Raw genomic sequence first — 24,792 nt, 5'->3', positions numbered from 1 at the left:
ACAACAACATGGTCAGATAAAGACAAATACCACAGGACTTCACTTTTTTTTTTAAACAAATCATTATATCTTAACACTTCTAATTTTTTTAATGTTCTCTTTTTATTTTTGAGAGAGAGAGAAGGGCAAAGAGAGAGGGAGACAGAGGATCTGAAGCAGGCTCGAGCTATGCGTACAGAGCCCAATGCGGGGCTTGAACTCGTGAACAGTGAGACCATGACCTGAGCCGAAGTCAGATGCTTAACCAACTGAGCCACCCAGGAGCCCCTGTTTTCACTTATGTGTAGAAGTAAACTAAATAAATGAATGAAGAAAAAAAGAACCAAACCAAAAAAGAGACTCTTAATTATAGAGAACACGCGGATGGTTTGTTCCCTCTACCAGAGGGAGGGAGGTGGGAGATGGGTGCAACAGGTGATGGGGACTAGAGAGGACACTTATCATGACGAGCACTGAGTAATGTAGGGACTGGTGGAATCACCATATTGTACACCTGAAGCCAATATAGCACTATGTTAACTATAGTGGAATTAAAGTAAAAATAACAAAAAAGAATTTAAAACGCAAGACAAAAAAAATTGATTTTCAATATAAAACAACGACCATAAATTTAGGTTTAGTCTTCTGGCCTCCAAGCTAAGAAATAGGTCAGGGCTTCCATGCCCAGTCTCTTTCTCAGTGAGTCTTAAATGTAAAGGAAGGGAGGAGAAACTTAGCAATCGGGTGCGCAGATGAGGATTAGTGGTCCCAACCTCAACCTGAAGGCTGCAATTCTTCCCATTTTACAAGTGGGCAAGTGGAGGTGCACGAAGGTCAAGAAACCTGCCTGACTTCAGAAAGCCAGAGAGTGGTGCAGCCAGGGGTCACATTCCCATCTGCTTCCCTCCCACATGGCAGGCAGAAGCGCAGACACATGGTTATATTCTCCCAGAGTATTTTAGCTGCGATTTTCTCACCGTTAATGCATCATGCCAGCAAGACACTGAGTCGTGACTAACACTGCCATGAAATAGCATAAGATAGAAAAGGCATGAGCTGTTTCTTGAAACTTTTATTTCATTGGTATAACACACATATCCATGCACGCTGTTTTGTGATATAAAATGTATTTATTTCTTCCTATGATGCTACTCAGAAATGAAACTAATTAAACTGCCAAACTACTCTCCTTTTGGGATTCTTTGTAATTCCATAAAAACCACAGTTTATGGGTTTGAGACACAGGGTTTTGAGACAAAGCAATTGCATTATGAATTTTTTCTCCAAGAGCAGAGATTAATAGAACTATTGACTCATGCAGTTTCCCTACTGCAATGTTCTGAAATTCCCCAGTGTGAATCTGGGAAAGACAGCTATATCTCACTATTATAGTATTTTTAATTTACTTTAAAATACTTCAGCATAGACAATGTGGTGTGCTCATATAAGTGGATATGTGCATACGGGGGGTAAGGGAGGCTGGTTAATGTAGGAAGTTCACACTGGTGGTGGCCTAACAATGAATACATGTCCCAAAGTTGGTAGACCATCCCTTGAAGGAATCTAATCCAGTGACTTCCAAGGCTGGCTGTACATTAGAATCATCTTAGGTATTTATTTATTTATTTATTTATTTATTTGAGAGAGAGAGAGAGAGCACAACTGGGGGAAGGGCAGAGGGAAAGGGAGAGAGAGAACCCTAAGCAGGCTCCATGCCTAGCACAGATATCAATATCATAACCATGAGATCATGAGCTGAGCTGAAATCAAGAGTCAGATGCTTAACCAACCAACTGAGCCACCCAAGCACCCCCATCTGAGGCTTTTAAAAAGAATTTAATAGTTATGATATGGATGTAAAAAAAATTTTTTTTGCATTTATTCATTTTTGAGAGACAGAGAGAGACAGAGCACAAGTGGGGGAGGGGCAGAGAGAGAAGGAGACACAGAATCCGAAGTAGGCTCCAGGCTCTGAGCTGTCAGCACAGAGCCCGACGCGGGACTTGAACTCACAAACCGCGAGATCATGACCTGAGCCAAAGCTGGACGCTTAACTGACTGACCCACCCAGGCGCCCCTTATTTTTAAAATTAAACAGTAAGATTGACCTTTTCTTTTGCACAATATTCATGCCTGTGCAGATTTGCATAACACTCTCACAGTCAGAATATAGAAGAGTTTCACCACCCAGACTACCCCTTTAGGGTTGTATCTCCTGGCCACCCTATCCCCCGATAATCCGGGCTTGTTAAGAAGTTTTTGAAAAGACCAATGCCCAGGCTCCGCCCTCAGAGTTTCTGGTTTCATTAGACTGAGGTCAGGGCGGGACTCTTTTTTTTTAAGTTTCTTTGGTGGCTCTAATATGCATCCAGGGCTGAGAAATAGGTGATCTCATTAGGGCCTACACTCCAGAGGCTGCTGTCACACGATCTTTTACTCTCTTCACTCAAATCAACACTGTTATGTTAGATAGTACTGTGGGTATTAAACACATTGTTTTTTTCATTCTAGAAGTGAATGAATGCTATTCAGAACAGGTGGGTGAGCTGGGGGAAGTCTTGTACAGGTACTGACCCTCCTGCCGCCCAAAGACATGCAGGAAGACATGGGACTCTTAAGGGAAAACTGTCAGGTACAGGATCTGGTTGGAAACTTAGCTGAATTCTGTGCCTCTGAAATTATAGGATCTGTCCTGAGCAAATCTTTCATGCCCTATGCCTGTCTAGAATGCCTTAAAGGATAGGGATCTGTGTCTTTATGGAGACTTAGGGAAAGCTTAATGTCTCTTTCTGCTTGCCCATAAATATTTGCTTTGCAGATTTGCTCTGAGACTGGTTGTATTGTAATTTATCATCTGGTAGGGAGATGTTGGGGAAGGAGCATTACTCTTTCCTACTTTTAGCTTAATCTTAATCTTAGCTATACTTTAGAAACACCTGGAAATTTAAACACCAGGGAATTTTAAAATCCTGGTGCCCAGACTCCAACCTGGTGCAGGTATTTCAGAATCTCTGGAAATGGAGCCCAGGTATCACTACTTTAGAAATTCTTCCCAATGTTTATAGCAGGGCTTTCAACAATAGCCAAATTATGGAAAGAGCCCAAATGTCCATCAACTGATGAATGGATATAGAAGATGTGGTATATATATATACACAATGGAATACTACTTGGCAATGAAAAAGAATGAAATCTTGCCATTTGCAAAAACATGGATGGAACTGGAGGGTATTATGCTAAGAAAAATAAGTCAGAGAAAGACAGATATTATATTATTTCACTCATATGTGGAATTTGAGAAACTTAACAAATGACCATAGGGAAAGGGAAGGAAAAATAAGATACAAATAGAGAGGGAGGTAAACTATAAGGGACTCTTAAATGCAGAGAACAAACTAAGGGTTGATGGAAGTGGGGGTTGGGAGGTGGTAAAAATGGGTGATGGGCATTGAGAAGGGCACTTGTTGGGATGAGAGTACTAGGTGTTTACGTAAGTGATGAATCACGGGAATCTAACCCTGAAGCCAAGACTATGCTGTATATTAGCTAACTTGACAATAAATTAAAAAAAAGAAAAAAAAAAGAAATTCTTCAGGTATGAATCCAAGTTGAGTAATACTATGTTAGAGGCTACTAATATCTGCCAAAAAGAGCCTAATAATTTGAACAAATTAATTGAGTTAAATTTATTTTACTCATTAAGTAGATCTTTCTCTTCTGTCACCAATGCATCTAGACTTGGCTTCCAGCAAAGCAACTGGCTAGATGCCCAGTCTCACCATGCGGCTGCGTATCATCTTTACCATTGGCCTCCCCACTTTGAGTCATAAACACTCCTTGGAAGATGCATTAGTTATCTACCGCTGTGCAACAAAATCTAAAAGTAAGTAAACATTTATTATCTCAAGTTTGTGGGGCCAGGGATCGGGGAGTGACTTGTCTGGGTGGTTCTGGTTCAGGGTTTCTAATGAGGTTACAATCAACTTGTAGTCTGATGGCCAGAAGGGGGCTGGAGGGTCTGTTCCAAACTCCCTCCAGTAGCTGGGGGCAGGAGGCCTCAGTTACTTATTGGCTGCTGGCTGCCTAGAGGCCTCAATTTCTTGCCATACAGATGTAGGTCTCAACATTAAGCTGTTCCGACATCCTCATGACATGGTAGCTGGCTTCCAAGAGAGAATATGGAGGGTGCTGCATTGTCTTTGTGACTTAATCTCTGCGTCGCACACTATCATTTCACTTCAATTTTATTTGTTAGAAGCCGGTGACTATGTCTAACCCATGCTCAAGGGAAGGGGGACTAGATTCCACCTCTTAAATGGATTAAAGATTTTGTGGATAAATTTTAAAACCACCACAGGAGGTAATTGGCCAGGGCTACGGGAATATAAAATGTGCTTGAATTGACTTTGTGGAAAAAAAGTCTAATTCCACTAGGATGCACAAACTTAACAGGAATCAGAACACCTGCAGAACCCCCCAAAACTCTTGGAGTTGAGATCACAAATTTGATTGCCATTAATGTATTAATGGTAATTGGTTTTAATTCCATAGGTCTTCAAAGGAGAAAGAACACACCAGACCAAAAGAAGTCATCTCATCTTGCTCAAACCCATGTTTTCCAACGGCTCAGTTCTTAAAAAGGCATGTACCTTATAGGGAATTCTGTGTATGTGTTAACAGACAAACAGAAATGACATTTAATTTCAAGCTCCATTAGTAGCATATAGGGAATGGTAAGAACAAGGTCAGCCAAGATAGTCAAGGACAAAAGTATTTCATTTCCAATTACTTAAAATAGTGCACAAATGAAGCAGCTGAGATAATGCTGAGTGCTTGCCAACTTCAAATAGAAGGGATTATAGGAAAGAAATAGAAAGCCTTGTGATACCCGAAGATCTCAACATGCTCTATTTTCGGTTGAAATCATTGTTTTTACAGCAGGCCTTCAGATCATATATAACAGGTGTCTACAATTTGCAGGCCAATTCTGGCAATGCTTTCTGTTTATGTAAATAAAGTTTTATTGGAACACAGCTATAGTCATTCCTTTATGTATTGTCTCTGGCTACTTTCGTAGCACAATGGCAGAGGTGAATAGTTTCGAAAGAGGCTCTATGGCCCACAAGGACTAAAAGATTTACTATCTGGCCCTTTTGCCGATCTTTGGTATAGACTAAAGAAAGAGGATATATGAGTATTCTTAACTTCATTAAAATAATCCCAAAGCTTTCAACACAGATTCTCTGGGCCTTAAAGACAGACCCAAGAGAAAACAGGACGATCAAGAGATTGGCAAAAAGCGTGTCATTATTTATTAAAACTTGCCACCTTAGGGCAATGTGGCTAAAAGTGAATGCCAAGTATCTCCTCTCATCCTAATCTTGTTCTTCCCCATAAAAAAAATATATATATATAATGCTTAAGTCAGTATTCTTTAGGTTGTAATTGAAAAGAACCTCAAACCTGCTGAAGTAAAAAAAAAAAGGGGGGGGGTGGGGTGGGAGGGAAATCAAAGGAAGTCAGAACCTGGGAATTTGAACACCATTCTCTTTATCATTCTGTATCTATCTCTCTTCCTTCCTCACTTTTCTTCTTCCTCTCTTATATTCCCAGTTCTGTCCCTCTTTCTGTATTGGCTTCATTTCTCTCTGCTACAACTGTGTATTCTCCACATCACAGGGAGTATGACCCCTGGAAGCTCCAGATATACACTTCAGAGCAGCCAGAGAACAGTTCTCTGATCTGGCCTCATACAGAAATCCCAGAAGATGGAGCACAATGGTTGGTTTGGGGCCCAATTCTGTGGTTACAGGATTAGGCCTTTCTACAAATGAAGGGCAGAAGAGAAATGGTGTGCAGACAAAAGGACAACCAGTGGACAAACACATGGTCCACTGCACCACACCGACTGGCCCTCCCCCAGCAGTCAGTCACAAGACCCAGGGACATTCTAAGATAATACTGCATTTTTCTTTGGCTTAGGTAGGGCTCTTATAAATCATAACTGATCAGTGTATTCTGACTTAAAAACCTCTCTAGATGTCATAACTCCACCAACCCATTTCTTAAGAAATTCTTTATTCCTTATGCTACAGTTGATGTTTCTAAGAAGATAGACATAAAACATTACATCTTCCTTTGACCTTATGTCTTTCCCTGGTCAAATAATTCTAATCTCTTGGTTCCTCCTCAAGACCCTATGGCTGGTCATTTAAAAAATTTTTGACTCCCACCAGAATTGTTTTTGCAAAATTTAAAACACACCTTCTTAATATGTGAAACCCAGAATGTGGCACTGGATAGTAATCCATCCAACTCTGGCTGTATTTGCAATTAACATTGGAATCAGATTCATCTGGGAAGGACTCCTAGTTCTGCCACCTATTCATTGTATGATCTTGAAGTAGTCAATATTCTCAGATGAGGACTAGAAGATATTCATCTAGTAAATATTTACTGGAAGTATCAGTGTTTGGGTTGTGACAATAAACAAGAAAAATAAGGTCTCCACCCTCATAGAACATTTATGCCAAGAAGAGTATAGTCAAGCTTATTCCCATGTCTGTTTCCATAGGCTGTGTTAAATACTCGGATATGGAATGCAGGATGTTATAGAAGGACATGGAAAGGTATACGATCTAGCAGGGTAGGGGGTGAGTGGGAGGTAGACCCTTCCCAGGGGAATTGGTATCTAAGGGGATACCTAAATCAATGAGCCAGGCAAAGGAGAAGAGAGTAAAGAGGGATTGGACAGTGGTTCTGGGGAGAGTAGGTAGTAAATGTACCATGATGCAAGAGAGCATGATGATTTACAGGAACTGAATATTAAGTATTAGTCAAGAATATTCAGATGACAAGTGACAGAAATCCATTTTCAACTAGCTCAAATGAAAAAAGTAAGATTTATTTGCTCATTAATCAACCCCTGGGTAGACTTGGCTGGCATCAGGAATGGCAAGATATAAGGACTGCAAAATTGCCACAACTCTCTTCACTTCCGCCTGTGCAGAAGCTGTTTGCTTACTTTTGCGGGTTATGTTTGTTCTCTACTTCTGCAGACTATTTTCTCCGTACAACTGAGAAAATGGACACCAGCTATCCTGAATTAAGGACACAGTAGCTTTGGCATTGGTCGAGGGGTTACGAAGACATTAGGAGAGGAATGTGCTTGACAAAGAGGAGCCACATTTATTATGATTCAGTATTAGAATGTAAATTATAAAGTTGGAGAGGTAAGATGGGGCCAGATTATGATGATGTAGGTTATACTTAAGAGTTTGGAATAGCAATTTGTTGAATAATTTTATAGTGGGGGAGTGTTAATGTTATCTTTTGAAAGATCACACTGTCACAGATTTTAGGGATTGGTGGGGGAGAGCAAATGAGAGAAGCTAAAGGACTGTTGTTAATAGTCCAGGTAAAAGGGAACAGTGGCCTGAACCAGGATAGTAGGAATGGGGAAAAAAATGGGCAAATTTAAAGATATTTTGGTAGCCTCTGTAGGGAGTGAAGACAGAATCAAGGACAAACTTTGTTTCTGTTTTGAGAAGCTTAGTGGAGATATTGAAACTAAAAGTAGGTGTTAGGAGGGGAGAGAAAAAGACAAATTTAGCTTTGAAAATTATAAATTTGAGGTAGAACAGGTCATAGAAAGTGAGGCTGAAGAAATGGATCAGGAGACACGTGTCTAAGGCGTGGACAGAGAGAGGGCTATAGAGGAAAGACCTCCAGGACAAAAGCTGAAGAACACTAATATTTAAAGGCAGGATGAGAAGAGAATCCCGCAAAGATTGAGAAAAAGTAGCCAGGATGGTAAGAAGGAAAAAAAAAAAAAAACCTAGGAAGAGATAGTACAACAGAAGACAAAAGAGGATTCAAGAATAGAAAATGACTTGTTTTAAATTTTTTACACGCCCTAGTATGGATGTACCACAATGTAATAAGAGAACTGAGAACTCACTGTTATCAAAGTGATTACATACTGAGAAACAGAGCTTACAGGGGAAATACATAGTAAGTGTAGAGAACTAGATATTGAAACAAGGATATCACTAGGTGGCTTCAGAAAAAAAGAACTGAATGGGTGCTCACACAGAAAACACCAGCCACACACACACTAGTTAGTAAACAAGGGGTCAGTCCTTCAGGAAGGTTATGAGGAAGTCCTTCAGGAAGGTTTATAACTGAGAACTCAGTTAAACAGTGTCAAATGCTCCAGGAGGACAAAGTTCTTCAGTTGTGAGAAGGGGATTCCATGAAACTTAAAGGATCACTGTGGGGATAACGTGGAACCTATTCACATACTTCCTGTATTATGAAGGCATTCAATACATGTCAATAATTTTCCTTTATGAAAGTGAGTCACTGTGACCTACCTGTGGTTCACATTATACTCTTATTCCAGGATCTTTTAAGATCATTCTTACAAGTGTGTAGTCATCACACTTGTACTTATGTAGCTTTTTTGTGTTCCACTGTACTTGTCCCTAATAAAGGTGCCTTCCCCCACCCTTCTGGTTATGTCACTGAGACCAAACCCTTTGATTTTTGGGTTGTGCCAAAAGTCACAGAATAATTGGCGAGATAAATACAAGTGACCCTGTATTTCTGTTCATCTCATTAATGTAGATCAATTCTGGCTGATTAGTTCTCTTCCAACCACTAGTTAGAAGGACTATAACTTGGTGCCAAATGGAGGAGAATGGTTTGTGATGGTTGCTTCTGGGGCGGGGGGCGGAGGGAAGATTTAACAGGTTTTCTGTTTTGCGTGTGCTCACATGACAACATCTTAGGTTTCTGTACCTATTTATTTTTTCTTCACCAAAACTAGCGCAAATAAAATGACAATTCTTAGCTCTTTCTTTAGGAAAGGGGAGAAAAACATTAAGTACCAATCCAATTAGAGAAAGAGATAAAGAAAGTAGGTAAAGGTTGGAAAGGCATTTTAGAATTCGTTAATATATAGTGGCAACCTCCTAAAATTTTTCCTTTTACAAAAAGGAGCTGAAGAGTAAGATCAGAAACTAGTAAGAAATCACAGACTCTTAAAAGATTTACCACTTGCTTTTCATAGCTTTATTGACTATTACCAAGTTTCAATATGGTTCAAATAATTAAATACTGCAACTGGGACATTAAAAATACAAACTAATTTACCAAAATAATTGTATTCTGAATATTATGTACAATATTATACATTTTACATTACATAAAGGGTTTTTATACATAAAGGTAAAATTTGATCTATGATTATTGAAAATCCAAAATACATTTGAACAAAACATTCCTATGCATACACACACAATCACTCCGCTGGGATAATCAGAACCATACATGAGTGCGGTTATTAAAAAATAACATCGCATTCATACAACAATGGTAGAAATTGAAATTTGCCTTTATTAATTTGAGAGTATTATTATAAAACCACACACATATGGGTTATATAACCTAATTCTATATATTGAAAAAATCTTTATATAGAGAGACAAATATGTCTCTACCCCGAAATATATTTTTGATTTTTAAATTTTTATTTTAAGGACTTTTGTAATTCATAGCCCAATCCCAGCAAATGGAAAAATCATGAGGGTCTATCATATTACCATGTGTATTTCACTGAATACTTTTCGAAGAATAACCCTAATTCAACTGTATAATTTGGAATGCCTTCATGTTCATTCCTGTTATCAAAGTGATTACATACTGAGAAACAGAGCTTACAGGGGAAATATATAGTACTGTAGAGAACTGGATATTGAAACAAGGATATCACTAGGTGACTTCAGAAAAAAAGAACTGAATGGGTGCTCACACAGAAAACACCAGCCACACACACTAGTTAGTAAACAAGGTGTCAGTCCTTCAGGAAGGTTAATGCACTGATGGTGCCCTACCTTGTTTGAATACTGGAGTGTCAAAGTCCAGAATACTGTCGTGTGGGTTTTAGTACCATCTCATTTAAAAACCTAATTCCTTTCAAGAAGAGCTGTGATTTTAAGTAAAGCCAAACATTTTTCTAACAGATACAAAAATTCTGAAAAACAATGTCTTTATAGCCAAAATGCCTTTCCAATCGTATGTCACTCTGTACATGGATCTTCTTGCAGAGACAGACAGATGGGTAAAAATTCCATCAGAACTATACCTCACAAGAACCTCAGAAAGGCAGCAGTTAATAAACTGGCCATTCTCCTTAAAGGATCTGCAGCCTTCTGCAGTATTGCCTATTTGAAATCCTGTATTTTATTAAAGGCAAACAACAGAACAGCTGGAAACTAGAAGACAGAAAAGTAACAAGCTGAAATATACAAAATCGGTGCCCTTTCCAACATCACCTAATCTATGAAAAATGAGATTCAAAGGCCAAGGTTTGCTTTATTCTTTCTCTTCTTGCCCATGTTTAGCTTGAATATAAAAGAAGCTCTAACCTAGGTTATCAAAATATATTCATATAAATGTATGAGCATTTCTAATACAAAAGTTAAAAAAAAGTCTAAATTCTTAATTTTTGTAATTAAATATCCTAGAGTTCAGTAGGCAGATTTATGTCTGAGCAGCTTGAAAAGAATCCGTTGGCTGAGCACTGTCGGTGAGGTCGGGCACCATTACATTTCAGCTCTTCGCCGGGATTTCTCTGCAACAGCAGCCCCGTCCTCTTCCTCTTCTTCCTCCTCCTCATAGGGTTCCTCTCGGCCTTTGGGGTGGTTGTCGTCTCGAACTTCTTGCTCTTCACCATCATTGTTTTTTTCATCGGCCTTAAAGGTAAAAAAGAAAGGGAAAAGTAAGAGGGCATAGAGTTAGTGATATAAATAATTCCCTCTTTAAAGAAAAAACAGGCATGAAGTTATTCACTTTTAGAGAAAAGACTGAATAAAAATGGTCCAACAGGCAACAGCGCGGTCTTCCCTAATCCTCATACCATCACAGGCTTTCAGACGTACCCAGTGGTATCTACACAAGCAGCCATTCACATCTCCTACGTACGCGCACATGCACGGGGCCAAAATATATGTCCCACACTCACGTTTTCATCGTTTTCACCATAGGTCTCTTCAGCGTTATGCTCTAATTCCCTCTTTTTCTCTTCAGTCAAATCTTCCTGAACCTGAGAGAAACCAGAGACACGAGGTGACGCTTTTTATACTTGCAGTAGTTTGATTTCCAAAAAGTCCATTTAAAGTGGTAGAAACAAAATCAAGCTAAAGATGAATCTGAAAAAGGACAGAAGCCAAGAAGACTCGACTTGTCTATGAGCTATGAAGAGATGTACAACACACGTCCTACAAAGAAATCAACGCAATTGATTCAGAGCCTAGGACTTTTGTGTGTGAATTTCCAGCTTCTCTGAATAAGCGTTAAACTTCCCAGATGAACACTTGAGGAAATTCAGCTTATGAAATTAAAAGTTCCCCTTTTCCAAATGGGAGAACTGCAGAAGTCTGAAGGCTCTGACGGAACGTAACCTCTACAAAGACAGACACCTTGTCTTACTCAACTGTCTTCAGGACCAAGATGTATACCTGGCACACAGCAATTGCTTAATAAATACTGGTGAATGAATGAGCCAATGCACAAGAGAATCAAAGCAGCAAATGCCTGCTCTGTAAAGGCACAGAGAAGAGACACCATTACCTGTATACAAGGTAGGAGAAAACAGAGAAAATGTGTATGTACAATTCTTAATTAAGAAAAAGTTCTCTGGCTAAAATATCTAGAGCTCAGAACACAATCATTTCCATTTCTTCATGAAATAGTTACTAAACTGCCTCAAATCCCTACATCTCTTCGATGTTCTAACATCACATGTCTGTTTTAAGTAGTTTTCTGTCATGTGCACTATTCCCAGTATGTGTCATTCACCCCAATTGTTTTTTTCAAAATGCAAATCAAAGAAAGTATCCAGACATCTTTGCTAAATAATCTCCATTTAATGATTACATTGCACAAAAAATGCAAGGTAAAACATTTTCTAACTTAAGTATTTTGACAACCTTATGTATGCCAAAAGATTTAAGTCAGCTGAGTATCAAAAAATTGCTGACCATCAGTTAAGTATCATGTACTGGGACGAAAAGCAAACCTGCCTTGTCCTAGGACAGTGGTATAAGAGTTAAGTCCTCCGGAGTCACACACAGAATTACCAGGTTTTGGGGGCCGGGGGAGTTAAAAATCCCACAAATGCGCAAAGGAGGGCAAGTATGCAGGTGTCACAATTAAAGAGGAACAAATTAAGGGCTGCCGCCTAAGTGTCCATCTGAGGTATGACAGGGATGAGTCACAACCCACCCCACAAGCTTTGAAGGGAACCTGGCTTAAGAGCCTACAAACATGACCCTTCAAAGATGCCCGAGACAGGGCCCAGCTTTCGTGAATCTCTTCTAATCAGCCCAACATCGGCCAGACTCACAGGCCCTAAAGTACGATGGCACGAAAGAAGTACCTTCTGGACACAGAGGCATAGAGCAGGGTTTTTGTATTCACACGTTCCGGTGGCGCAAGCTAAAGAGAAAACACCCTAGTTTCACCTGCAAGCTCTATCAGTGGTCCATGACATCTCCCCTGCCCTTAGTCACAGAGTCTCGTGACGACATTCCCCAGGGTGCTGGGATGAAAACACCGAGCCACTTATTTGACACTACATATACTACGGTCTCACTCACTGAAACATCATTAAACTGCCAAAGTGTCCCGATCAATTTCAGGAAACAAAGACACGTCTTTTAGAGCATTATCAAGGAAAACATACTAGTGAACACTAAATTTGGTTTAGCTGGGATTGAGAAGGAACTGCCTTGAAACTGCAACATGGTGGAAAGAACATATAAATCAAGGTCGACAAACTTTTTTTTTTTGTAAAGGGCCAGATACAGTACATATTCAGGCTTTCTCGGCCGTAAAGTCTCTGGAGCGGCTCCTCAACTCCACCCCTGTGGTGCCGAAGCAGCCTTGCACAGTACGCGAACAAAAAGGAATGGACGTGTTCCAGTAAGACTTGACTTACGAAACAGACTGAGGCCTGTAGTTTGCCAAACCCTAACACAGGCTGCGGAGTCAGACAGACCTGGATTAAAACCTTCATTAAAACTGGCTCCAAAGTGCTGGCTGCATAAAAATAAGGTCACTTGTTTTTACTATGAAAATTCGCAAGCACACACAAATAAAACATAATTCAAAGAACTCCTTACCGCCATCACCAAGGTCCAAAAGTTATCTCAACGTTGCTGCCCTTGCATCACCTATCGCTGTTCTTTATTTTTGTTGATGAAGGGTTCTTAAAATTTCTAGACATCATTATTCATCATAATTTTATCACATTTTACATCACCGTAATTTCGCCCCTATCCATCTCAGTATGTTATCTCTAAAAACAGTGGATTTTTCTTACATCATAGAGCCATTATCACATCTGATAAGCAATCCCACAGTATCATCTAATGTCTACTTCATGCTTAACATTTTCCTGATTATCTTCAAAAACGTCTATTTACAGTAGGTTTGGTCTAATAATCCAAACAAAGGCCACACCTAACATCCGTTCTGCTCCCCTCTTTTTTCCTTAATGCTATTAACTCATTTTCCTGTAGAATGACCCACATGCTGCATTTGTTTGCTTCTTTAAGGTATCACTTATTTCCTTTGGCCCCCACATTTCTTATAAAAGGAAGTTTAAGACTTAAATGGATTCGATTTACAAAGCAAGAGTTTTTCAAAGGTAATACTGCATATTTTATATCTTCACCGTATCAGGAGGCATATAAAACGTGTCCCTGGTACGTTTAATGAGGCTCAAGTTGGTCAAGGAGCTCAGAAGCCTGACCCCTCCATGATACAACTCCCTGACCTCCACTCATGTAGCAAGATCACCCATTGATGACTTGCTCTTAAGTCACCCGTTTAATTAGAGGTTACAAAAATGGCGACTCTCTAATTCCACCATTCCCTCTGCATTCACTAACTTCTATAAAGAAGAACTCGTCCCTATTCACTGTTTAGTTACCGTACTTGCTACAGCCTTAATTACAGTAGCCTCTAAAATCAGACCTGGCTGGGGTCTAATCACGGGTCCAACAATAACAAGCTGTGTGACCTTCAAAAACTTAGCTGACCTCTCTGAAGCTCAAATTTCTCTTCCGTAAAATAAAAGGGCTTGATGAAAATCAGTGATTTAAAATTTTTCTGTGTGTTTGTGTGTCGGGGGGAGTCACGAACCCTTTTACAACTTTGAGAAGAAATGCAAATGTATGCAAAGACACACAGATACATGTCACTTTACACAGGAGGTTCAGACTTCCCCAAGTCCGCCCGTGGCCACCTGTCCTAGGCATGCTTCTCCAAACAGCGTGTTCCTGGAACTCTGATTACTAGGCTCCAGCACAGGTAAGATCAAAACCTCCAAGGGTGAAGTCCAATCCAGGAATTTGTACTTTTCACACACTCTCCAAGGTGAGTCTTAGCCACAGCAAAGACTCAGAGCCACTAGTTTCAATGACGGGGAGTGCTGGGTTAAGAATGTCTCTGGCCAGAGAGAGAAACACGCTTGCATGAGGTCTTTCTTCTCTGGAGACCTACTGTGGAAAATTCGGGTTATTTTTCAGTTGTCAAATCTGAGGTAAATTAATTTAGGGAACCCACAAATAAAAATTTTATAATTTTCAAATATATATATGTATACACTATTATTCTGGTAGTATATTCTTTGTATTGGGAACAAAAGCAATTCAAACTCATCTTAAAAGGCATTACTGGAAAGGAACAAATGATGCGGAAGTTTCTAATTTTCACACATGTTTAGACTGATGTTTCTCCTTTATAATGGAGACACACCAATCACATCTCCCACGTTCAACCCTCTTCAGTAACCTGCTGAAGCTGACGCGAACATTTTGTCAAAAACTTCCCAACGCTGCTCCTCTTTACTCATTTTTACTCACTGAAATATAACGTTTTAGCCACTTTTAGAAACAGTCCCTATGTGATGTAGCAAAGTTTAATAGCCAAAATAAGACAGATCTACTGGGTCTAAAATGGGCTTTGGCTTCACACATCAAAGACGTCACGGGATGAGACAGGAGCCGGAAGGCCGAGCCTTACGCAGTCCAATAGGCTAGGATCCAAAGAGGTGGATGGCATGTGACACAGGAGAGGCTTCAGCAACATCAGCCACACTGACGGACACCACCGTTTGCCGGGTGATGTTTAGCAGGGAAAGCTGTGCCGCCTGCACAAGGCGACTCACAGGCTGGCGGTGCCACTAAAGCTGACCAAATATCCCTGTGTGCGCTCTCCCACGAGTGTTCAGATCAATCTGTTTTCAGTTACACTGGAGAAAATGAGCACTCAGATTTTTCAGTCATTTAACTTCTGGGGTTTTTCTGAACATTTAAATAATTTTTAGGCACACATAGCACTTTTTGGCAAAGCCATAATTTGTCTCGTTTGCTCATAAGTAGATAAAAAAATCTGGACAGTAAGCGACACAAGGATGGGATCCCCACATGAATGTCCCAAACAATAAGCCATGAACACTTGTTCATAACCATCACTTTTATGCCTTAGAAGGGTAATGCTATTACACTAAGACAAAAGAAGGCAGGGATGGTGCAAATTTCCAAAAAGCACACTTATTTTGGGTCCTACTCTCTGAGCTCAAGTCACAAGTCTTTTTTTTTCTCTCTCTCTTCTTTTTTTTTTTTTTTTTAATTTATTTATTTGGCAGGGGAGGTGAGAGAAAGAGAGGGAGAGAATCTCAAGCAGGCTCTGCTCTGTCAGCACAGAGCCTGACGCCAGGCTCGGTCTCATGAACCATGAGATCGTGACCAAAGCCAAAATTAAGAGTTGGACGCTTAGCCAACTGAGTCACCCAGATGCCCCTCAAGTCACAAGTCTGATGGGCTGTAGCTCTGAGCAGGGACAGCTCTGACAGAAGTCAGGTGACCTGGGATAGAAGGGAGGGGAACCGATGGCAGCAATGAGCCATACATCCCTGTGGTCAGTGGGGACAGCTGGACGACCCTGGGGCTCGGTGCAGATAAGAACAATGCACATTACAGGGCCCTGCATGGTTTCCAGACCATTCCACAGATGTCTCACACACAGCACCTATAAACAACACGTTATGTGTTCTCACATATTGTAGACCTCTTTTTCTCATCTTGCTGCAGTCTGCTGAGAACTTCGTCTCTATTACTAGTCCTTAAACTGTATTTGGGGACCAGTCTTCTCCCTCCTCAAGGGAAGGACTGGAACAGTGGGAGAAGATGGAAAGATCCCATAACTAACCATCTCAGGAACTGCCCAAGGAATGCAACACAGCCTGTGCAAGGGACGCAGGGGGGCAGAGACGGAAGTCACCAGGAGAGAGAGGAAGGCACGCTGAGAGCAGTCCCACATGGGAGGCTGTGCAACCTACACAAGACAAGGTCAGAACGTGGGGCAGAGGCACCAGACAGGACTTCAGAGCAGGGAACCAGAGAAAGAGAAGCAGGACTGGGGGCCCGCTGCAGGGACAGAACAGGGCTCTGGTCAGTTCAGCCCGCCTGCAGCCCTCACCTCTGCCCGCCACCGCTCTCTTTCCCTCCTGTCTCTTTCTCTTTTTCCTATCCTGGATCCGTCTTGGATCACAGGACTGCTCTCTCCACCTTGACTGACATAATATAAAGGTGAAAAATAATCAGTAAATACTGATTAAAATTTTATGTTTACCCTTCTGCATTTTTAAAAAGAAGCCAAGGTGAATCTCTTCTCCTTTAATCCCTCAAAGATTCCTGGCATCTGACATAATGAGACAGAGTAATATTCGTTCAGACATCCTGTTACAAGAGAAGTCCAGATGAGTATCTTTTTCTTGCCAAATATCTTAATATTCAAGGCTGCTAGTTCTTCTAATGTTCTCTTGTGATAACAGAGCTCAGGATCTCGACCAGGATGAACGGCAGGATGAGAAAAGAGAAAGGATAAAAAGATCAAGCCAGTGAATGTACATGTGACTAGAGATGTACGTGGCCAGTGGCTGTAAAGAGCAACATCCCTTTCTGTTTTCCCGGTATAAGCACACCCTTTCACATGAGCTCTGAGAAGTGGACAACAAATGCAACAACAATGAGAAAACAGGGCTCGTCAAGGGAACTGCACTGGCAAAAGGGGTAGCTCGCGTATTTTGAGCAGGATCCCCAGTGGTGGGGGTTGTCGGTTCAGGCTGCCATCTGTCCATCCATTCACACAGTTCCCGTTAGGGCTAAAGCCCACATGGGCAAGAAACCTGGCTGAGGAACACCTCCGCACCAGAGCTTTGATTTAGCGGACCATTTCCTGGGCCAGAGAGAGACGAAACACGGGGCCTTGGCCTCCTTCGTATCATTTCCCCAGGCTCGGGGCTTCAGTGGTCCGTTCGGTGGGGAGCGGAGACTAACCAGCTACGAGCAATGGCACTCACCCAGCACTTACATGATGTGCCACCAGGACAGGGCTGCTCCTCAAAGCTAGTTAGCGATAATCTGTTAGAAGTTTACAATAACAAGGAGACTAAAATGAAACGCACGAAATTCCACCTAAATGCATTTTATTCAACTGACCTCCTCATGTATTTTTCCTCTTCTTTATCATTAAATCTCATTATCACACTAAGTTCTTAGGAGAGGAAAGGCAAAAAGTAGAGACCCTAAAAATGTTTTTGGAGGGTGTTAAGTGTTTTCCAGTGGACACTTGAGGCACCCGTGAGGCAGCACTGTGGCAACGTCTGCAGAGCAAGTTACAGGGTTCATCCCGACCCCCAGACCTGACATGCAAAGCTTTGTTCTTTCCTCTCTTATGAGGGGAAGAAACGAGAGAAAATATTCTTACAAATATCACATAGCCCTAAGTCCACCATTCCGGGAGGGCTGGATGACTTCTTTTAGTTCAAAATTTCTAGTTGAGACCCAGAAAGAAGGATTCTACTACCCTGCTTTTTATTACTTTCTAACCACATGTCACCTTTTTCCACAGTCCATTTCCTCTTGAACCACCTTTCTCATCCCGACTATGTCTTTCTGAACGTGTCTACGGAAGGCATGTCAAAGCCCACGCTGCCCCTTAAGGTTAGTGTGACGCACCAAGCAGTTTGACCAGTTTCCTGCATCCCACCTCCCTACCTCTTCTTCTCCCTCTTCCTGGTACTGCTCATCAACATTATCTTCCTGCTGGTCTGGGTTTCCTGCCATCTGTTGAAACAAAAGGGGAAGCTTGGGTTACTGAAGGCAGGAGATGCATTTTACAGTTCTCTGGGACAAAGAGCAAGCTTGCAGCCATAACACATGTACTTTCAGTGCATCGGTGGCCAGGAAATGATGAATAATCCTTCCCAACACAAAACCTAGGATGTGTGTTTCTCTCGCTCTCGCTCTCTCTGAGTGTGGCCATATCATTTCACATGGTGGCCTACAAACCAACCAAAGAGGCAAACCTACTGTCAGTGTGCCTTAGAACTAACCTTCTGCATTAATCAGACAGTTATTAAGATGCCCAGGTTAAAACCACCCTCTGAAGTAGCGTCTGCTTACCACCAAATGTTCTTCCATTTCTGCATTCTCTTGCTTTGGATTACTTTGTTTTGGCTCCTCATTTTCATCTGGCAAATTTTCTTCTCTCACTTGCTCGGCTTCCTCAAATTCATCTTCGCCTTGATTATTGGGGTCATCTGCTGGGTTTATATCCTCTACAGCCGCCCTCTGCAAAATTTAATAAAAAGCAACCACTACCTCAAAATCCAGGATCAAACTTAATTTCATTGGAAAGGCCACACACTGGCAGAAAATGAAATCGTCCTTCACCAGACTGCTCGACTCTATCCTTGCCAAGACTCACAAGTACACATCCCACTGTCAAAAGACAAAACTCCTGCTTTATTTGTCAGCGGCTGATGGATCAGAGTGAAGTACAGACAGCACTTGTTTTCGGCAAGCGATTCCAAGACAGTCTTCCAAACTCTAGCACAAGAAATGGGAGTGGAACTAAACAGACCAGAAAAATAGTTCATCAACGCGAACAGAACATGTAAAAGAAATCACTAAAATGGGGGATTTAGATAGGCAAGGAGGAACATCTTTCCTGAGTATGCTGATTTTCATACAGACAAGCTTTCCTCTGCGAGCAATTTTTTACACGTTAAGGGGGTGAGCAGCCATTGAAGAGCGAGAAGTCTCAGAAAGGACTCAAGAAAGGGTGTGCTTGAAGGGGCTAATCCAAAAGTAAACAGTCGGTATCTAGCATAGAACCAATTTCTACAGAACGATCACTACCACGAAAGAGAAATGTTGCACTGGCAAAGGACAAGAGAAAAAGAACTGAGCGAACCCAGTCTTTGGCAACAGATCTTGAAAAATCTCTCCCCCAACCCTCCCTCCAGCAGCTCTCAGTTATGGTGTTCAACAAATGCCCTTCACATGATCGACTTGAGAATTATCTCCATTTTCCACTTAAACTCCCAAAGCACCTTTCACAATAATACATGTCCTCATAAAGATTCAGATTTTAAAGGCTGAGCTGGGCAGGGATGATAATGCTTGCAGGAGCTTCCCGATCACTCCAGGGTCACCAACAGGACACTTAGCTGAAGCAGCAAATGCCTCCCAGAGTTGAGGCCTCAGAGCAAGATTTGATCTGTATCAGTGTTCTCCAGGCAACAAGATTCCACTTCAATTCACTTTGGAGCCTTGAACATAGTCAAGAGCTCACCGGTCTCAGTTGACTTATTACTTGCACATCCCCGGCTACACGCTTCATTTAAGAGCAGATGACACTTTTCTTGGGAATACAGAGTGACAAGTCATCACCTTTACTCCAGACGCCAATTACTCCACAATCTCTATATATAGATTTCTTTCTGGGCATTATCAATAATACGTGTGGAAACACAGGAAAAATATAACACATTCTCTTCAAAAACAAAGTACCAAAGGGCTTTTGCAAAAGCCCACAGAAATGTACACACAGGGTCCAACATGACGCAAGTAATAGGTGAAGTGTAACAGGCACAGTTGTTACCTTCAAATAAACAGATGATGGGGGCGCCTGGGTGGCTCAGTCGGTTCAGCGTCCGACTTCGGCTCAGGTCGTGATCTCGCGGTTCGTGAGTTCAAGCCCCGCGTGGGGCTCTGTGCTGACAGCTCAGAGCCTGGAGCCTGTTTCAGATTCTGTGTCTCCCTCTCTCTCTCTGACCCTCCCCCGTTCATGCTCTGTCTCTCTCTGTCTCAAAACTAAATAAACGTTAAAAAAAAATTTGAAAAAACAAACAGATGATCAAACATACCTCAATAAAACTGGAAAAAATTTCTTTAATTAAAAAAAATTAGATGAGACAAAGAGAGACAAGCTGGTAACGATTTCTAATTAAAAGAAGGAATGGGAGGAAGAGAGCAGTGTCCTCCAGACCAAGTGGAGTGCTGACTGGAGAGCGAGGGTTAGATGGTCACCCTCAAAGCACGCAGCACCTCCCAGAGGGCGGAGACTGGGACAGGCACCCTCTCACCGGCCCTGCATCCGCTCAGGCACATCCACTTTCTTGCTGCTCTCACAAGATACTCCCTTGTCCCTCCACAGTCACCAGCTCTACTCCCCTCCTCTCCAGAGCTCCCACCCTTTCCTGAGCACACGCACAAGTGCTAACCCAGGAGCCACAGGCAAAAGTGCTTTGTTACAGCTCTGCTCAAGTTAAGTACAAAAGCCATTTCCACACATAAAAAAAAAAAAAAGTAAAAAAATTAAAAAGAAATTTTAAAGCTGTTTCCATCCAGGGGGCTTTAAGCAGCTACCATGAGGGAGACTTTCTCAATGAGTATCAAGGAAAGATATATGGATCTTCCTTTCAATATAAACAAGACCCATACGGTAGCATAGACTAGATAAACATAGCGGTGGTTTTACTAGCAAAAGATGACAGGAGAGCTAAAGTAAGTTGTAAAATTCATCTACACACAAGCGCGAGAACGCACTCACTTGACGCTTGCTCGCCTCAGGCCCCCCGGCTACACAGGTGAACTGGGAGTCTAGGTCCTTTCTTGGTAAACACAAAGGACATTCTTGGTTATCAGGTCTCTACTGATTCATATTCTAAATTTTCTACAGCATTATGGTACCTGAGCATTTTTTTTCCCCCATTTCTCAAGCCCCACGTCCTTACTTCATGTACTGATTAAAATGGTTGCTTACTGCTGGGAGATGACAGTCACACGACCTACATAACACCCTAGCAGACTATTCAACATGCTCCAGAATGGCTCATTTCTTTTCTCTGCTTCTCTAACTCCCACACTTTTTTTTTTCATTTTTCAGAATTACTGCATATTTCAGTGGTTCTCACCATTGCTTTTCCTGATCTAGAAGTTGTCAGAGGGAAACTCCTATGTTTTTCTAGAGCAGCTTCTGAGCCAGTCTCCCCCAACACACCCTCAGTTTACAGTTAACAACATTGCGTATATAATTACGCAAGTCACCTTCCTTCTGCACTGATGAAATAACAGACATATCTAGAGCCAAAGGCATGGTGTCAGGTAAACCTTCAAGTTTCCTTTCCGCGTTGTGAGTTTCCAAGTGTCATGACCGAAAGAGAGGACACTTACATCTGCCTCGGAGTCTGGATCAGCTTCGTGGGGACCCTGATCTTGAGGCTCATGTCCATTCTCTGGGTCATCTTCTGCCTCATCTTGGTGCTGGTTATCTCTCTCATAGGCTAGCAGATCAAAGGAACTAATATCAGTGCAGATGAACCAGACAGGACTCTACCCTTTCATTCAAAGAAAAGCCACCAGTGGGCTTTCCTACAGACTATTTCACCCAATCTCTCCTCCAGAGAGAAAGAGGTTAATTCAACAGAAGGCATACACCTTAGCTCTTCTGAATAAAACTAGGTCCTTTTCCTAGACCATGTGTCTAAGGAGATAGCATGGGTGAGTGACACATGCTAATCTTCTAAAGCAGATGTTTATAAGAGCTTCATTCTCCCCCTTGCTATATGAAAAACAATAATAAAACTTTCTCAACAAAAGCATGCCCAGTCAACTGGACACTGATAAAATTGTCAGCTAATTTTTGGTAATATCAAAGGAAGTAGCAAGGTACCAAAAGAAGAACTGGTAACGTCTCAGGAAATGGAAAAAAGAACACCTCATCACACGGCAGTGATGAGGGATGCCACCACAAGGATACATCTCACAGTTCAACTCACATAGATATTTGCTGCTTTCAGAAAAATAAAATTCCATAAAGGAAATTTAGGTAAGAGCATACAAAGAGAAGAACAAACAACTTTTTAAGTAAGATATAAGAGGAAAGGTTAAGTATATGGAGAGTATTTAGCTTATAAAAAATAGAGATGCAAGGTAACTTACCATCAGGTTTCAAGTGCACCAAGGGATTCATTAAATAAATAAGAGAACAAACTGTTCTCTAGTCTTACTGATAATGGAACAAAAAAAGCTGAAAGTGCTGCACAGGGGGACATAAGGAAAACAATTTCTTGACTATGAGGGCTATAAAATATCAGAACAGGCTATAGAGGGAGTTTGGGTAATCACCTTCTTTTAGCCTCTTTTAAAGAGGATACATACCTGAGTGTTAGAGTTGCCAGAGAAACTGCTACCTTGTAGTTCTATTATACAGGAAGGGATATTTGATAAATTGCATACGAGACGCCTGCCACAAGTGAAAGCTACTAGTGCCTTAATCTGAAAAACTTTCAAGGCAATGATCCAAAGGTTTCCAAGGTAAGGAGAAAAGGTAGCCATTTCCCAGAGTATAACAGTCCTATGATAATGTGTCATAAAGAACAATTCAGTACACAAAAAGCTTAAACCGTAGGAAGAAATATTAGGAAGGAAACAGATGATCTTGGGCAGGTGTGGCCACCAACATGCACTGTTTGGAAGGATTACCAGCGACATAACAACAGCAGTGACAAAAGGCATGTGGTACACAAGTCTCGCTTGTATGTACTCAGATGTGCACGCAACTCTGAGTCGATGTTCCATGTGACCAAGTAATTTCATTAACGTATTGACAATCTGAGAAGTCTCACCACCTCCTTCCTCTTCTTGGACGCCCTGGTCCTCTGCTCCCTGAACAATATCATGATCCACAGTGTCATAATGACCTTGCTGCCTGCAAGAGACACAAATGTTAACAATTCAGTGACAAATTCGGTGGCACAATTTCACAGAAGTCATTTACATTTAAAGGTAGTAATAAACGAATTTTTCAACGGTTTTTAAAAAGTCATCAAGAGGTTCTTTCTTCTTCTTCTTTTTTTTTTAAACTTATGCTATTGGGTTTAATAAAGATTCCAGCTACAATTTCAAAGCATACCTTAAAAAACATAAAACACCTTTCACGTGGTAAAGTAAGATAAAGTTAGCACAGAACCTGCTAGGTTCTCTCTCTCTAAAGTAAGCTTGGAGGGGCGCCTGGGTGGCTCAGTCGGTTCAACATCCGACTTCGGCTCAGGTCATGATCTCACTCACGGTCTGTGAGTTCGAGCCCCACGTGGGCTCTGTGCCGACAGCTCGGAGCCTGGAGTCTGTTTTGGATTCTGGGTCTCCTCTCTCTCTGACCCTCCCCCATTCATGCTATGTCTCTTTCTGTCTCAAAAATAAACATTAAAAAAAATTTTTTTTAAATAAAGTAAGCTTGAAGATCTAACGTTTTTAATTAGAAAAAAAAAAGCTGTTTTAGAATGAAATATTTGGAAATTCAGGTCTCCAGTCGTTGTTCCGCCCCGGCTACAGGAGCCCCCCCCCGCCTCCCCCCAAGCTCACAGGGAACAGGCACCCCTAGCTGTGTGCCCTGCTCAGAAGAACGAGAGGAGGGCTGCGTGCACCATCGGGAGAAGGCTACCGTAGCTGCTCCGGGGACTGCGGCCGCCCCTCCTCGGGGCCGGCCTGCCTCTGCCGGGCCACCTCTCTGGCGAGGAGCTGCTGCCGCTGCCTCAGCAAGTGTCCCTGCAGCCGCTGCTGGTGCAGGGCGTCCTGCTGCTCTCTCAGCCTCTGCGCCTCCTCAGCCCGCCTGGCTGCCAGCCGCTGCTGCTCCAGCTGCTCCTCGTAGGGCGATCGCAATTTGGTGGCCAGCCCGGCGGAGGGATACACCTGGGGGGGAAAGGTGGCGCTGCTGAGGGGTGACAGGCTGCACCTCCGGTCACCCCTTCCTTGGTTTCCCCTGACACACCCTGGCGGCAGGCCTGGTTTACTTAATTAACACCCACCCATCTGTCAGGTGAACTGGGATTACACCTCAGGTCCAAGGTCACCCTGAGCCAGAAACCCTCTTTCCCAACTCTCTGAGTCAGCCTTGGCTTCTTTTAGCAACCCATCTTCCCGATTTGATTGGCATTTTGGCAGATTTTCAATGTGCTCCCTCTCACACGAGAGAGGGCAAAACAGAAGGGCAAATCCCTTCTGAACCCTAACTGAACGGATGTTCAAAAGGTGCTGCTCTAAGTGGGCACGTAGTAACCTCACATTAATTGTAGCAATTTGTAAGCTGAAGCTGTAAGAGTGTAAGATCCAGCGATGCCAATTAATTCTAGGAATGCGGAACCAATCTCAGGCTGACCACAGCCAAAAAAGCCAAATTTCAGGTAAGGGCAGAGGGGCAGAGAACAAATTCCTTCAAGGAAAAAGAGAATGGGTGAGAAGGCAGTACCTTCTGATGAAAGGAAAAACTGATCCACGAATTCTTAAACTCTGCTTCCCACTGAGCTACCCACAACTCACTCCTCCATCATCACCCCCTCTCCCAACCAACACAAGCACACCCAATATTCACCAAAGAAAAGAAGGTGCAGGG

General features: G+C 42.0%; 1 protein-coding gene across 4 annotated transcripts in view; it reads right to left on the bottom strand.

Annotated features, from left to right (window-relative positions):
- Positions 1 to 9,023: 9,023 nt before the first annotated feature.
- The window catches only part of GOLIM4 (golgi integral membrane protein 4), a 78,862-nt gene continuing 63,093 nt past the window's right edge, over positions 9,024 to 24,792 (bottom strand). For 2 of the 4 annotated variants that reach the window (XM_027061480.2, XM_027061478.2), the window contains 7 exons: positions 23,845 to 24,092; positions 23,033 to 23,112; positions 21,576 to 21,685; positions 18,519 to 18,686; positions 18,111 to 18,179; positions 11,006 to 11,086; positions 9,024 to 10,736 (listed from right to left, as the gene is read on the bottom strand). In XM_027061480.2, the coding sequence (XP_026917281.1) occupies positions 10,587 to 10,736; positions 11,006 to 11,086; positions 18,111 to 18,179; positions 18,519 to 18,686; positions 21,576 to 21,685; positions 23,033 to 23,112; positions 23,845 to 24,092 (906 nt within the window). In that variant the 3' untranslated portion in view covers positions 9,024 to 10,586. Of the gene's footprint in view, positions 10,737 to 11,005; positions 11,087 to 18,110; positions 18,180 to 18,518; positions 18,687 to 21,575; positions 21,686 to 23,029; positions 23,113 to 23,844; positions 24,093 to 24,792 lie in introns of all 4 variants that reach the window. The other 2 variants (XM_027061479.2, XM_027061477.2) reach the window with 1 other exon arrangement.

This window comes from Acinonyx jubatus, chromosome C2 (assembly GCF_027475565.1).
Source record: "Acinonyx jubatus isolate Ajub_Pintada_27869175 chromosome C2, VMU_Ajub_asm_v1.0, whole genome shotgun sequence".
Classification (NCBI taxonomy): Eukaryota; Metazoa; Chordata; class Mammalia; order Carnivora; family Felidae; genus Acinonyx; species Acinonyx jubatus.
Note: the sequence above shows the minus strand (reverse complement) of the source record. Positions and strands in the feature narration are given on the sequence as shown.